Source organism: Girardinichthys multiradiatus, chromosome 2 (assembly GCF_021462225.1).
Source record: "Girardinichthys multiradiatus isolate DD_20200921_A chromosome 2, DD_fGirMul_XY1, whole genome shotgun sequence".
Lineage (NCBI taxonomy): Eukaryota > Metazoa > Chordata > Actinopteri > Cyprinodontiformes > Goodeidae > Girardinichthys > Girardinichthys multiradiatus.
The window spans coordinates 49,803,756-49,820,038 of record NC_061795.1 but is presented as its reverse complement, the minus strand read 5'-3'; the positions used below and the strand labels follow the sequence as shown (position 1 = coordinate 49,820,038).

At 41.7% G+C, this 16,283-nt stretch overlaps 1 protein-coding gene across 4 annotated transcripts in view; it reads left to right on the top strand.

Annotated features, from left to right (window-relative positions):
• si:dkey-246g23.2 (solute carrier family 66 member 2) overlaps nt 1-16,283 on the top strand; it is a 68,448-nt gene that overhangs the window by 37,885 nt on the left and 14,280 nt on the right. For all 4 annotated transcript variants that reach the window (XM_047383820.1, XM_047383813.1, XM_047383795.1 and 1 more), the window contains exon 4: nt 6,385-6,601. In XM_047383820.1, the coding sequence (XP_047239776.1) occupies nt 6,385-6,601 (217 nt within the window). The remainder of the gene's footprint in view (nt 1-6,384; nt 6,602-16,283) is intronic.

Genomic DNA, 16,283 nt, shown 5'->3' with positions numbered 1-16,283 from the left:
TTACTTTTACTGTTTTATTCTGAAACTAAACTCTGAAACAGGTAGTACGTTTTTGAGATGCATTTTAATGAGACCTTAACACCCAGTTTAATGAATGACAGAAAGGGTAGATGATAGAAATGATGAGGTTTAGCTTTGTTTCCTTGCAGGAGTTATTCTAAAGATTTGATTTCTAGAACAAACAACTTTGATTCATAAAGTGTAAATAATCTAAGGAGGACAGTAGAGCCATGGCAGGAAGTTAATCTGTGCACCAGAGTTTTTTACAGCAGGAGCTGACTCACTCGTTCTCATTTATCTCAGAGCTGCAGGCGTCAGCCGCTGGTTGTTTGGAGCAAAATGGACAGAAGTTCTGGAGTGAGAATGAATTTTTAAAGGTAGATTTGATGGTGATGGAGGATGGAGTCTCACAGGATTCTGGTATTTTTTGAGAATCTGAAGCTGAAACAAATGTTTTAGCTGTGAAGACATCTGAAGTGACTGATTTATGGTTTTCTATTAGGATTCATACAAACAGAAGTGGACTATCAGTCATTCTGCATTTGCTCTGCACTGCAGGTTTACTAAACTCAGTAAAGTAGCTGCTTTCATATGCAGAGTGTGAAGGTTGTGCGGTCCCTGTCAGGGAAACAGTGGATGTTCTGACTTTGACAGGAAACCCTCAGGTATCCCTGTTTATCTTTATGAAATGGGGATTATTGCTGAATTCATAAATAATGTAACAGAAGTCAAGTGTTCACAGATTTGTTTTGGATTATAGATTCCAGTGGAGCTAATTATTGAAGCTTCGTCTTATTCATGAGGCTAGAAAGAATAATACGCCCAGTGCAGAAGCCAGAAGCAGTCATTGGTGCAAAAATCCAAGAGGCACACTGTGATTCACTGGCAAGGTCAAAGCTGCCCACAGTCAGAACTGCTACAGCAGCAGAAAGTCAGACAGAAAAAAAGGTTTCTTCACAAAAGATTCATGGTGCAGACCATGAATAAAGGACAACCTCTCTGTGTTTTCCTCTCAGCCTGTCAAAGATCTGTGTCTTTATTGTTCTGCTGTTGTTGGTCGGAAATGCTGCATATTAAAGGGGATTTTTGCATCCTTTTAACTATTACTCTGCAGAATTTTCAAATAGGGATGTTAAATATATATTATGGTTAGAAAATATTGTCTGGAACAGTTCTGGTTGGGAAAGCATTAAATATCTTAGTGTGAGCTCTAATATTCTTAGTTTACTGTTAAATCTGCTTACAAACCACGTCAAGTAGCTGATGACCTAAACAACTAAAATATTACCTGAGGATGAACATTTTTATAAATGTTATTGTTATATAAGTAATTTTTTCTATATGTTATAGTATGTTGTGGATTTTTTGAGGTTTAATATTTTTGTATTTCACATTTAAAAGCCAGAGAAATTGATCAGCATGCTTCCTAGTTTAGCCAAACAAACAGATAAAATAATACAAAATAAAATAAAATAACACTATGAAACTATTTATGCTCTCATACTCTAAAGTGAAAGGAAAATTCAAATTTCTAATTAAAGTTCATAAATTCATATTTTGCATGATTTGTCTTATTTTATATTATTACAGCAGATCACCACAAATTAGGATTAGTGGCTTTTTAAGATTACTTCAAGTTCAGCTCTGAGCCATTAGGCTGCTTCACTGTTTCAGGGTTGGTTAGATTTTTAGTAAGAGATATTAACTCACAGGCAGCTGTCCAATCAGTTGCTGTAAATCGTTCCTTTCTATCTTTGTCCTTTTAATTTAAATTAAAACACGAATCTTTTATTTTGACAGTAAAGTTTAATTCAGTTTGAGGATGCCTTTTTCAGTCTGTTTATTAAAGTTTAATTTAGTTTTAGTCACAATTTATCTGTCTGCTCCATCCATCCATCCATCCATCCATCCATCCATCCATCCTTTGCAAACCTCTGACGTTTGGATGCATAACTTGGATGTTTGACATGAATAACATGAAGGACATCAGGCTAATGAATATACAGCTTTTCTCTGTGAACATATATGCATGAGAGTTTGCAGACAGACTTGTTGTTTTGGCAGAAATGTTCAAACAAGGATGACTGAGGCTGCTGCAGTGTGGCGGTAATTATAGAACAACAATGTTGTGAGTTGCAAATCCCTTAATTTATGGCAGATAGAAGATAACAAGAGGGCAGCACTTCCACCAAATCCCAACCCCGCCTGCTTTTTTTATTTCAATGAGCACAGATTGCCAGAGTTCATAGAGAATATGATAAGAAGTTGCTGTCGTTTATATCAAAATTGACCTTTAGAGCAACTGCTGTAAAACAGGGTTGTACAAAATAATTTGAGTTCTCATCGTAAACTGTTGTTATAATCCTTTGCAGTTAGCACAGCTTGTGTTGCTAAAACTTCTATTTTCTGTGTGTGTTTCAAGAATGTGGATCCATACCTTAACTCCGAGATTTCCAAAAAGCTGCCACCATATCCGAATCAAGCAGCACTCCGTTCAGCCTTCCTGTTATCTGCTGAAAGTCTTGCTCTCTTTTAAGCTGAAAATTCCATTCTATTCAGTTTCTTGATACCGTGCCAATTCCCAAAAAAATGTCTCAGACACAAAAAAACCCAGTTTATCTACACAAATGTATGCAGTCAATCCAACCCAACCATATAGACACATTAAAAGGCAGAATCAGTTTTATCATAGCTATAAAACAAATCATTCAAGTTCAGTTCATTCCAAACAGAGAAGAGATTTCCTTCTAAGGAAGCCCTGCTGATTGCATCAAGTCATTTCCTCCTGGACATGCATGTGGTGACAGTGGGAAGGAAAATCCCCAGTTGACCCCCAGCATCTCTTATTTCCTTCCTTCAAATATTACGGCATGTTGTGTCACTACTGAAGTTTTCAGAGTTGATCTTTAGCTTCTAAGAGACAACTGCTCACCACAGGGTCTGGATCACGCTGGTAGCTTGTTTCAAGGCCTCTTCATTGTCCATGTGCCACTTCATATCTCGTCTATCTGCAAATAGTGAAGTGAGCATGAAACAGACTACAACAATCAACCTTCACACATTTCAAAAACACAAAGAACAAGCCAACAGAACCCGTGTTTCCTTCACAAACTGACAGTATTGAGTCAGCATATCTCCAAGCTGTCACTGTCACTCTCCATCTCTCCATCAGTCTGCTCTCTTGCTTCTTTCTTTCTGCTCAGCCTGATGAAGAAAGCCTCTCACTGACTCTAGACTTATCTCCTTCCCTGCATTTAAACCTCCCTCTTTCCATTTCTAGTCATCTCATCCTTCATTTCTACAGCTTGTTATATTCTAACAGTGCTGACTTAAGGTCTAGACATTTGTACTTCACAGCTACAACTACCAAAGCTATTACAGCCCCAGACTTCCAGCAGATTGGACTCACACAAATTCATTAACTCATCCCAGCTGGGTAACTTCCCAAACTAACTTCTAATACAGGTATTGGCTTCCTTCAGGCTGCTTCCATGGATGGTTTAGTAATTGAATTCTTTGATTTTAAATGTGGTCCATGTAAATGGAGACCGCCTCCCAGTTGATGGTTTGCCCCGAGTAATAATGCACATCAGACAGAGAGATTCTGTTTGGAGAAGGTCGAGCCATGTGTGTTATCTTTAAAGCCACATAAACTGACAACCTGTGGATGATGAATTGGAATGAAGGAAACTGGTTGATGAATGACACGAGTGCAGGAAAGTATCAACAGGGATGCTTTGCATGAATGATGCAAAGCTTTCTCTCTTCCATTATTGTCTTCTGGCAATTAAATTATGTAGGTAAACATGAGAGGCACGATGAGTGAGAGATGAAAAAAAATGAAACGCAGGAAGGGAGTGCAGATAAGACAAAGGGATGTTGGTGAGGGGCCTCTTTTCATGAAAATAGATTGGACTGAAGTAAAAGAACAAGAGAAGAGTGTGTGTTAGTGTGTGTGTGGGAGGGAGAATAAGCTTCACCAATGGATGGGAAGAGTAGGCCGAGAGAAACCTGAATGATGGAAATGTGAAAGACTCAGATGAAAGTTGTATGCTCTGATAGTTGCTTGGAGTTTTAAAATATAATTCCTGTCACTGCAGCTGCTGCTGTCAGCAGGTTCATACTTCACCACCTTACCCTTGTCCCATTAGAAATGAATGAGCCTTTATCAGACTGGGAAATAAAAGGCCCTCCTGGCTCTCCAGCCTCCCTCTGCTTGCTGCCAGGGGCTGCGTCGACTCAGATCTGATTATGATTTGAAGTAAAGAGCCATCAGCAGAGAAGAAAGGTTTGTGAATGGCTTGTAAAGAGTCTATAGTCAGTCTACAGCTCTTTGGTTTCAGTTCATCTCATCGTTTGTGACAGCCTGTGTGTGCTTTGGGGGTTATTGTTCCACCTCTACTTTCTTACATCATGTTCTTCTTGTCAGCTGTGGGCAGTGAGTCTTTTGCAGGTAATAAATCCATTAATCACATTGGCTGTTTGCTGTAAACATGCTGCTCTGCACTCGATGCAAGATGTCTCGCTCCATGTGTCCCAGTGTGAAACCACAGCTGCAGCTCCCCAGAGTGGAACAGGAAAGGCTTCAGCCTGTGTCTATGCATTTTTATTTTGTTGGCGAACATCAGGAAGTGAAACTGATCAAAGGATGGAAGCGTCTGTTGGGGCACAGAAGCACTGAAAATGTGATATTTTTATCTACAAGGCAGAACAAAAAGGTTGCTGGTTTCCTACAAGTTTGGGTCCTGCCATCCAGATGGATGTTACTTTGACACATAACACCTACCAAAGCATGCTTGCAGACCATTTACCATTTAGTCCTGATGGCTGTGGCCTCTTTCTGCTTCCTGCCACGTAACATAAGTGATTCAAGAATGGTTTGAGGAGCATAAAAACAACTTTTAGGTGTTGAATTGGTCTCCAAATTCCCCACATCTCAATCCATAGAGGTTCCACCTTAGAACCTCCAGGAGGTTATTGTTTAAACTAGTGTTTCAGACTGTAACTGATGTGATACAGTCACAGGTCAGTACTTTATTGAACTGAGTTCAGTTTTTTATCCAGTAGTATAAAATCCTATTTTTTCCCAACATTCCTGGTCTATAAGTGCATAATCAACATGGCAAATAATGTGCTTTAATGCACTTTTCAGTTTCTGAAAATCAGATCAAGATTAGGTAAATAACTTTTGATGTTATAACTACTCCCATTTCTATTGGATTAAAAACTACTACCTCTGTTAAAGAATCCGAGAAGCTTATTTTACTCTTTTTTTGTTATAGTTCTTAGGAAAAAGGGAGTCTGTCATATTAGGAATCAGCACTTCTGATCTAAAAAAAGACCGTTAAATGTGAGGGGAAAAACGTCAGTGAAATCAGACAGGACGAGAAGTAACATTCACCTAAAACACAGCCTTACAGGCTTTCCTACTCTGATATTCTAACCCTTACACATAGTCATTACCAGCTCGTGAATAAATATTTAATGCATTAATTAAAAAACATGAAGGTCTGTCTTCCTAGCATTAAAATAACAGCTGCATGTGGAGCAGTCAGGTGCTTTACACCATCCATAGTCATGGTTGAGTCACCACTATAACCAGTGCGTTCTTATTTAGCCATCAATCCCATTTAGCTGATGTCAGCTGGTTTTCACAGCTCAGTGGTCAAACTCAGTCTATCAGAGATGTTGAGCTATGGTCCATTGATAAAATAGCTGATCGCTCCTAGAAATGTCAATGTGGCAGATGTATGATGTTTCTGCAACATCTTTCCTTTTCTGAGGACGCATCTTAATGCTTTGCAGGACACTTACTGAGGCTGAGTCTGTTCACACGTACTCAGAGTTGTTTTGTGAGCATGATCTGAATGCAACTCTGTTGGTTAAATGAACAAACTTTAGTGCAAACATAATTGCAAAGGTACAAAAATGGCAGTGTGGCTGTGTGATTAAAGGAGCTTAAACCCAAGGTAGTAACATGAATAAATACACAGCCTGGACCTTCCTAAGGCTGAGTAACTGTTAAAGAATAGAAATGTAATAGCTTTTCACTGTCAAATTTATCTTTGTTTTAGTCACGTATGCATTTAACAGGATTGACTGAGGAATGCTGGCTCTGCAGAATCATTTTACATTCCTTACTGAACCTGATACTGCTCCTGTGCTTCGGTTTCTACACATTACAAACATAATCCTCCCACAGTTCAGTCAGGGATGCTGTCATGCTCTGCTGTCTGATGTCTACACTCTGAATCCCCCTCACAAAGTTATTTTCCTGCTACTCCATATTCTCTACTTGTCATGTATTTCCATTTATTTTTGCCTGTCAACAATCCAGATGAAAAGATTTGACTAGAAACATATTTTTTTCCTCCCCCTCTCCAGACTTGGAGCTGCACTACTTTTGGAAGTGGAGTGCTTTTGAGGACTACCTCCTCTTCTGTTTTGGTTTCACTGTGGTCTCTGCTGTGGTCACCCTGCTGCTGTTGGACTACATCATGTTTGTTGAGACTCTGGGCTCCCTGGCTGTGATGTTTGAGGCGATGCTTGGCATCCCGCAGCTGCTGCAAAACTTCCACAACAGCTCCACCAAAGGAATGAGGTACAGCTCCAGATGACTCACTGCAGAGTCCACAGAGGCACACACACAGGGTGCATGTGGATTAAATACAGTATCACCAACAAGTTTTATTTTTTATCATTAAACACAAAATGATTGAGAAATGTATTAGTTTCTCAGAAAATTAAATATTACATCAGACCAAACCAAAAGGTTTTTAATGCAGAAATGTGGACCTATTGAAACTGTATGTCCACCTTTACGTTCCTTACAGCATCTGCAATGAGTACGTTTACATGAATTACTGCATCAATGCAACGTGGCATGGAGGAGATCAGCCTGTGGTTCTGCTGAAATTAATCTATTACTAAAAGAAAGAACCTTTTGATGATATTCTCATGTATGCTGTAACTCTACAGTAGTTTATCGTGATTGAAATAAGTGAGTTAACATTTTTGAATTTAAACTACATTAACAAAATCCCATTCCTGCCCAGCTGATGGAGACAATGAATGCAACATTGAAGGTGATTTCTGGAACATTGATTTAATCATTTTAAACTCAACCTCCCCCAGAGGGAAGGAGAGACCACTGTGGGAGAGCTTGTGGAAGGACGGCTTCTGCTGTTACAGTTATGTCAGAATGTGTAAAGGTAGGACCTGCTCCACATAGATGACTGTGAGGTTAATTTAGTCCCTAATGGGACAGAACTTCATGCTAATTATCACCATTATTTGCTCATTATGCTGCACATCTATTATCAGCAGAACTGATGCAGCTCATTGTGTGTTTGTGAACAGTTTCATGCTCTACTGGTCGTACATCTGAAGAAATCCAGCTTTGATTAAAAAATGCCAATCTTTCTTTGTTTCTGTAAAACTGGGGCAGTGATTTACCTACAGATTTGAAGTTGGTCATAAGTCAGCGTGCACTTTAGGAAAATGGTTGATCTTCCAGTGTTTGACTGCATTTCTATATTTTACTTCCTTAAAATCCTTTACTTCTTGATACTCTTGCTTATTATCTTCACAGTGACAATCAAGCCAACATTTTTATTGCAATTAAATTAATGTCCTGACTGTCCATGACTTGAACAAAACCGTGAATTTTTTTTAATGTATTTCCTGGCTTTTATCCTTCACTCTGCGTTATACGTATGTTGTGATTATGAATATGAATATATTATTTAATATTTAATATAAATAATTTAATATTTTATCAAATAATATTTGGATCTGTTAAGGGTTGTCCTGTGAATACCAGCCCAGTAAGGCGATGGTATTTGGACAAAAGAGAAAGGTGTGAGACGAGCTCTGACATTATTGAACAGCATAAACTCTGCACATATATGGAATGAATTCACACAATTTTTTAAAATACAAGAATTTATTAACAAAAATAAGTCAACTCCGACTTATCCCTCGGAATCTGGTCAAAGCTCTGGGAGAGCTTTGACCAGATTCCGGGGGATGTTGGAGACATAGAGTCCGATTAGACCATGTTCTCCTCATCTATTGTCGATGCTGCTGCCCGTAGCTGCGGCCGTAAGGTCTGCAGTGCCTGTCGCGGTGGCAATCCCAGAACCCGGTGTTGGGATTGCCTGTGGTTGGCTTGTGGGACTCCTGAGGCGGCTGACGGGTACCGTGAGGCCAAGCGTGCCACGGCCCGGGCGGTGGCAGAGGCAAAAACTCGGACCTGGGAGGCGTTCGGTGAGGCCATGGAGAAGGACTACCGGTTGGCCTCGAAGCAATTCTGGCAAACTCTCCGCCGCCTCAGGAGGGGGAAGCAGTGCTTCGCCAACACTGTTTACAGTGGGGGTGGGAAGCTGCTGACCTCGACTGGGGACATTATCGGGCGGTGGAAGGAGTACTTCAAGGATCTCCTCAATCCTGCCTCACGAATTCCCTGGTGGAAACAGAGGCTGGGGACTCGGATTGGACTCTTTCATCACCCAGGCTAAGTCACCGAGGTGATTAAAAAGCTCCGCGGTGGCAAGGCTTCGGGGTGGATGAGATCCGCCCTGAATACCTCAAGTCTCTGGATGTTGTGGGGCTGTCATGGTTGACACGCCTCTTCAACATTGCGTGGCGGACGGGGACAGTGCCTTTGGACTGGCAGACTGGGGTGATGGTCCCCCTACATAAGAAGGGTGACCGGACGGTCTGTTCCAACTACAGGGGGATCACACTCCTCAGCCTCCCTGGTAAGGCCTACGCCAGGGTATTGGAGAGGAGAGTCCGGCCAATAGTCAAACCTCAGCTTCAGGAGGAGCATTGTGGTTTTCGTCCCAGCCGGGGGAACACTGGACCAGCTCTATACCCTCTACAGGGTACTCGAGGGTTCATGGGAGTTTGCCCAACTGGTCCACATGTGTTTTGTGGACCTGGAGAAGGCATTCGACTGTGTCCCTCGTGATGCCCTGTGGGGGGTGCTCCAGGAGTATGGAATCGGGGGCCCTTTACTAGGGGCCATCCGGTCCCTGTACAAGCGGAGCAGGAGTTTGGTTCACATTGCCGGCACTAAGTCGGACATGTTCCTGGTGCATGTTGGACTCCGGCAGGGCTGCCCTTTGTCACCGGTCCTGTTCATAACTTTTATGGACAGGATTTCTAGACGCAGCCAAGGGCTGGAGGGGGTCTGGTTTGGGGACCTGTGGATTTCGTCTCTTCTTTTTGCAGATGACGTGGTCCTGCTGGCCCCCTCTAGCCAAGACCTACATTATGCGCTGGGGCGGTTCACAGCCGAGTGTGAAGCGGCTGGGATGAAGATCAGCTCCTCCAAGTCCGAGGCCATGGTTCTCGACCGGAAAAGGGTGGCTTGTCCTCTTCAGGTTGGAGGGGAGTTCCTGCCTCAAGTGGAGGAGTTTAAGTATCTCGGGGTCTTGTTCACGAGTGAGGGAAGAATGGAGCGGGAGATTGACAGACGGATCGGTGTGGCTGCCACAGTAATGGGGGCGCTGTGCCGGTCCGTTGTGGTGAAGAGAGAGCTGAGCCGAAAAGCAAAGCTCTCAATTTACTGGTCGGTCTACGTTCCTACCCTCACCTATGGCCATGAACTTTGGGTCATGACCGAACAAACGAGATCCCGGATACAAGCGGCTGAAATGAGCTTCCTCCGTAGGGTGGCCGGGCACTCCCTTAGAGATAGGGTAAGGAGCTCGGCCATCCGGGAGGAGCTCGAAGTAGAGCCGCTGCTCCTCCACATCGAGAAGAGCTAGTTGAGGTGGCTCGGGCATCTATACCGGATGCCTCCTGGACGCCTTCCTCGGTAGATGTTCCAGGCACGTCCCACCGGGAGGAGGCCCAGCGGACGGCCCAGGACACGCTGGAGGGGACTATGTTTCTCGGCTGGTCTGGAAACGCCTCGGGCTCCCTCCGGAGGAGCTGGAGGAGGTGTCTCGGGAGAGGGACGTCTGGGTGTCTCTGCAGAGTCTGCTGCCCCCGCGACCCGGTCTCAGATAAGCGGAAGACAACGAGTACATGTTTTTTCTGGCTTTGAATTTCACCTAAACAGGCGATTCTCAGTAGTCGTCTCTCAATCCAAAAGTTGTGCGTTTGATTCCAGCTTCCTCCTTCCACATTTCAATGTTTCCCTGGGCAAGGCATTTAACCTGAGTTGCCTATCTGCGTATTGGTGTAGGAATGTGTAGCGTTTGTGCGTGTGATTGGGTGAATGTGGCTCTGGTGTTCGGTTTGACTGGAACAGTTCAGTCTCTTTACCATTTAAATAATCTTGTTCTTACTACATGTCTCACGATGCAGACTGAAGGATTCTATAACCTCATTGAATAAGAAGATCCTTTCACATCTCAATCCAACAAAATCACAGGGCCATGCGTGCTTTCAAAACCGGCAGCAGGAATTGTGGAACCAAAGGGGTGTTCCGTCTAACTTAGCAGGATTGACAGACGCGCTATGCATTAAATACCCAATATAATCTGAGTAAGGTTACAGTGAATACCTCCCAAAGTGGATTAAAGGTCCGACAGTGGAACAGTAGCCATGTGACCTTAAAGCAAAAGTTAATATGCTGACCAATTGAGAACATGTAATGATTGCTGTAAACTGTAGTATTTTAAGCTTGATTATATATTTATTTTGTCCTGCTTTTTTATAGATATGGGACTGGTACCGGTCTGAAGCTCTACCAAGCCTTTAGACAGTTGCTGGGAAACATTCTGGACCGCCATAAGTTATTTATACAGCAGCAGTGTAACAATTATTACTTTTTTGTTTCAAATGAAATGAGTTAGATCTTGTTAAACTGATTGATAGTTTTGTTTAATTACCTGGAAACCAGGGCTGCACGGTGGTGCAGTTGGTAGCACTGTTGCCTTGCAGCAAGAAGGTCCTGTGTTTGACTCCCGGCTGGGGGTCTTTCTGCATGGGGTTTTCATGTTCTCCCCGTGCATGCGTGGGTTCTCACCGGGTACTCCGGCTTCCTTCCGCAGTCCAAAGACATCCCTGTTAGGTTATTGGGCTCTCTAAATTGCCCTTAGGTGTATGAATGAGTGTGTGCGTGGTTGTTTGTGTGTTGACCTGCAATGGACTGGCGACTCAGCCAGGGTGTACCTCGCCTCCCACCCATAGACTGCTGGAGATAGGCACCAGCTTCCCGGCGACCCACTATGGAAGAAGCTGTATAGAAAATGACTGACTGGAAACTTTGATGTTTTTACTGAACATTGTTATTCTGTGAGGATTTCATATCAACCCTTGTTGACTACATTTCTTGTAGTAAAGCTTGAGGAAAAAAATCAATGGATTTAACCGTTAAAACATCTACAATTAAGTGTTAAGTCATTGAAGTGAAAGTTAAGTAATTCTGTTCATCCTTGCCTGTGAGACACAGAAAGAGATCCCATCTGCAATATTTTTCTGCCTATACTGTTTTCTATCCCCAGGTCATGTTTAGGTCACCCTCATATTTCCTCAGAATTAAATTCCTGCACACATTTTTCACCAAAGAAATAAGTGAAACGTTAGTCTAGCGCTGACTTCCTGTTCTCTCGCAGTGATTTAACAAACTGAACATGTCGTCAGGGTCTGCAGATGGGCTTCCACTGCTGATGAGTAGTTGAGCTCAGAGTGAATATCCAGCAAGATTAAACACACAATAACACTATATTAGGTCTTCTCCAAGATGGATGACGATGTTCAGAACATAATTTCTCTGTTTTACATACATGGACGCCACCAGTCAAAGAAGACACAAATGTTCTTTCAGATCAAATGGATCATTTACAAATTTTATTAAAAGATATTGCATAATAATCCCTTCTGAAAGCCAGTAATAATTAAACTGAATATTTTCTAACCCCAGAATCCTAAAGCTTATTGTTTTCCAGATATAACAGTAGGGAACATTTAGCAGCATTTACTCTCATGTCTTTATAAAATCAGAATCAGCTTTATTGCCAGGTTTGTACAAACAAGGAATTTGATTATGGTTCACTTTACTTTCAATAATGAATAATATCCTTTTACTTGTACATATATACACAAGTGACTTTAGAATAGAATATAACGTGAGATCGGTCCAAGTATGCATGGTGTTGTTCTGGAGCTCTGACTGTAAAGTTTTCATCAGAGAAACAGCTTGGGGAAGAAACTGTCTCTGTGGCGGCTGGTTTTAGTGAACAGTGCTCTGTAGCGCCACCTGAAGGTAAAACTATAAACAGTTTGTGTGCAGGGTGCCCTTTTCCTGACCCTAGACCTGTACAGGTCCTTCTCAAAATATTAGCATATTGTGATAAAGTTCATTATTTTCCATAATGTCATGATGAAAATTTAACATTCATATATTTTAGATTCATTGCACACTAACTGAAATATTTCAGGTCTTTTATTGTCTTAATACGGATGATTTTGGCATACAGCTCATGAAAACCCAAAATTCCTATCTCACAAAATTAGCATCTCATTAAAAGGGTCTCTAAACGAGCTATGAACCTAATCATCTGAATCAACGAGTTAACTCTAAACACCTGCAAAAGATTCCTGAGGCCTTTAAAACTCCCAGCCTGGTTCATCACTCAAAACCCCAATCATGGGTAAGACTGCCGACCTGACTGCTGTCCAGAAGGCCACTATTGACACCCTCAAGCAAGAGGGTAAGACACAGAAAGAAATTTCTGAACGAATAGGCTGTTCCCAGAGTGCTGTATCAACGCACCTCAGTGGGAAGTCTGTGGGAAGGAAAAAGTGTGGCAGAAAACGCTGCACAACGAGAAGAGGTGATCGGACCCTGAGGAGGATTGTGGAGAAGGGCCGATTCCAGACCTTGGGGGACCTGCGGAAGCAGTGGACTGAGTCTGGAGTAGAAACATCCAGAGCCACCGTGCACAGGCGTGAGCAGGAAATGGGCTACAGGTGCTGCATTCCCCAGACCTGGGCTACAGAGAAGCAGCACTGGACTGTTGCTCAGTGGTCCAAAGTACTTTTTTCGGATGAAAGCAAATTCTGCATGTCATTCAGAAATCAAGGTGCCAGAGTCTGGAGGAAGACTGGGGAGAAGGAAATGCCAAAATGCCAGAAGTCCAGTGTCAAGTACCCACAGTCAGTGATGGTCTGGGGTGCCGTGTCAGCTGCTGGTGTTGGTCCACTGTGTTTTATCAAGGGCAGGGTCAATGCAGCTAGCTATCAGGAGATTTTGGAGCACTTCATGCTTCCATCTGCTGAAAAGCTTTATGGAGATGAAGATTTAATTTTTCAGCACGACCTGGCACCTGCTCACAGTGCCAAAATCACTGGTAAATGGTTTACTGACCATGGTATCACTGTGCTCAATTGGCCTGCCAACTCTCCTGACCTGAACCCCATAGAGAATCTGTGGGATATTGTGAAGAGAACGTTGAGAGACTCAAGACCCAACACTCTGGATGAGCTAAAGGCCGCTATCGAAGCATCCTGGGCCTCCATAAGACCTCAGCAGTTCCACAGGCTGATTGCCTCCATGCCACGCCGCATTGAAGCAGTCATTTCTGCAAAAGGATTCCCAACCAAGTATTGAGTGCATAACTGTACATGATTATTTGAAGGTTGACGTTTTTTGTATTAAAAACACTTTTCTTTTATTGGTCGGATGAAATATGCTAATTTTGTGAGATAGGAATTTTGGGTTTTCATGAGCTGTATGCCAAAATCATCCATATTAAGACAATAAAAGACCTGAAATATTTCAGTTAGTGTGCAATGACTCTAAAATATATGAATGTTAAATTTTCATCATGACATTATGGAAAATAATGAACTTTATCACAATATGCTAATATTTTGAGAAGGACCTGTATAAGTCCTGGATAGAGGGAAGGTCGACCTGATGATCCTCTCTGCACTCCTGATTATTCGTTGCAGTCTGGACCTGTCCTGTTTGGTGGATGAACCAAACCACACTGAGATGGATGAAGACAGGACAGATTGAATGATGGCAGTGTAGAAGATAACAAGCAGCTCCTGTGGAAGGTTGTACTTTATGAGTTGCCTCAGGAAGTACAGTCTCTGCTGGGCCTTTTTCTGAACATTGTTTATGTGTGAAGACCATCTCAGGTTTCGAGAAATGGTGGTTCCTACGAACTGGAAGTGGTCCATAGCCTACACTGTGTTGTTGAGGATGGTGAGAGGGGTGTGTGGGGGTTGGTGTTCTCCAAAAGTCCACCATCTTCTCCATAGACTTGAGTGGGTTAAGTTCCAGGTGGTTCTGACCCCACCAGTGTACCGGCCGATCCACCTCCTGTCTGTATGCAGACTCACCACGGTCCTGGATCAGACCAATAACAGTGGTGTCATCTGCAAACTTCAGGAGTTTCACAGACGGGTCCGCTGAGGTCCAGTCATTTGTGTAGAGGGAGAAGAGGAGCAGAAATAAATCTCACCACTGGGGGGCGCTGGTGCTGATGGTTCTTGTGTGAGAGAAGATGCTCCCCAGTGTTGTGATTATTAATCTGAGAATATTATGTAATATTTAATATTAATATTTTAATATTTTATCAAATAATATTTGGGTCTGTTAAGGGTTGTCCTGTGAATACCAGCCCAGTAAGGCGATGGTATTAGGACAAAATAGAAAGGTGTGAGACGAGCTCTGACATTATTGAACAGCAAAAACTCTGCACATATATGGAATAAATTCACACAATTTCTTAAAATACAATAATTTATTAACAAAAATAAGTCAACTCAAAGTCAAATATATTTCAATCAACAAACTCTTTACTTTGCTAAAACAATCCAACTAAACTACCAATCAGAATTAAAGAATAATGAAGACTAATGGACTATGTACAATATAAACAAGTTGATTAAAGATGGTTGAAAATTATGACCAAAAGAATGATGCAACATTACCATGCAATGTTTATGTTTGAGAACCAAGGATTATCTTGAAGAATCTGGAAATGAAGTTAAGTTAGTCTTGGAACTAACTTAGGTAATAATCAGCAAACGTTTAGACAACCATTCACAATGCAAGATCAGATAAAATATTATTTTAATAAAATAATATTTTAAATAATTCAATTCAAATTCAATTCAAAAATACTTTATTAATCCCAAAGGGAAATTAAATGTTGTTGTAGCTCATTATGAATGATCTGCTGAATAAAACCAACCCTCTGGATGACTATCAACGGTGTCTAATTAGTTGCCTTTATTTATTAAAATAATATTTGAACATTATTAAGGGAATATTTTGGAAAAGAGCCAAATCTTTTTGGAGAAATGGGGCTTAATGGTGTTTGCTTAGTTATCAAGTTTAGTAAAATAATGTTTAAGGACTATTATTCACTAGCTTGAAAACTAACAACCTTTCTGGGTAAATATTCTTTAGCAGCAGCACGTGTCCTTAGCTGTTAGCAGTTGAAGCTAACAAAGAAGCTGATAGCTTAGCACCAGAATCAAACACCTGCTTATGGGAGGTGAATTGGTGCTGGGATTTTAATGCTACAACAAGGGATCTATTTTAATGCTGATAAAATGTTTAATGTATTGTAACAAGATATAAAAATCACTTTATATCTAAAACAATATAAAAACTGTTAAAGCTTTCTATTCATCCATTTGTTTCGCTATTATTTGTGTTCCCATTTACAATAACTGCTAAATATATTATTCTATTAAATATTTATTCTTACCGAGTAAAGCTTTAAGCTTTTTGGTGTCCAGAGGCTGACGTCGCTCTGCAGATGGATTGACCTTGGATTTGGATTTGACCTTGTTGACCCCTCCCGTCAGGTTGGACTTCAGCAGGACATCAACGCTGAACAGGCCCAGCAAAAGGGTGCGGGCCATTCCTTTCGCTGTGGGTTGTGCTTTTGCAGTCTCCCAACAATGGACAGACACTCTGGTGGAGTCATCATTCCCTAGTTGCACCTTATTAATTGTAAGAAAGACAAACAGGAATACAAAAAAACCCAAAAAAACAACAACAACCAGTGAATGAATGTTTTATGTTTTTAACTGATCGTTACAAAAATGCACTTACTGATGCTGGTTTGGGAGATGCGAGTTGAGCAGGTGATGGTTGAGCAACACTGGTCTCATATTTACTTTCACCTTCATAGCTTGAGTTCTCTGTGATGTTATCCGAAACGAGGCTCTTCACAGCCACTAATAGTGATGGAATGTCTGGAAAATATGGCCCACATAATTTACTACAACAGGAATCCAAACAAGTTGTAAGTGCTTAAGATCTGAAGAACAAAATACACCTCCACTCATTTTTTGGT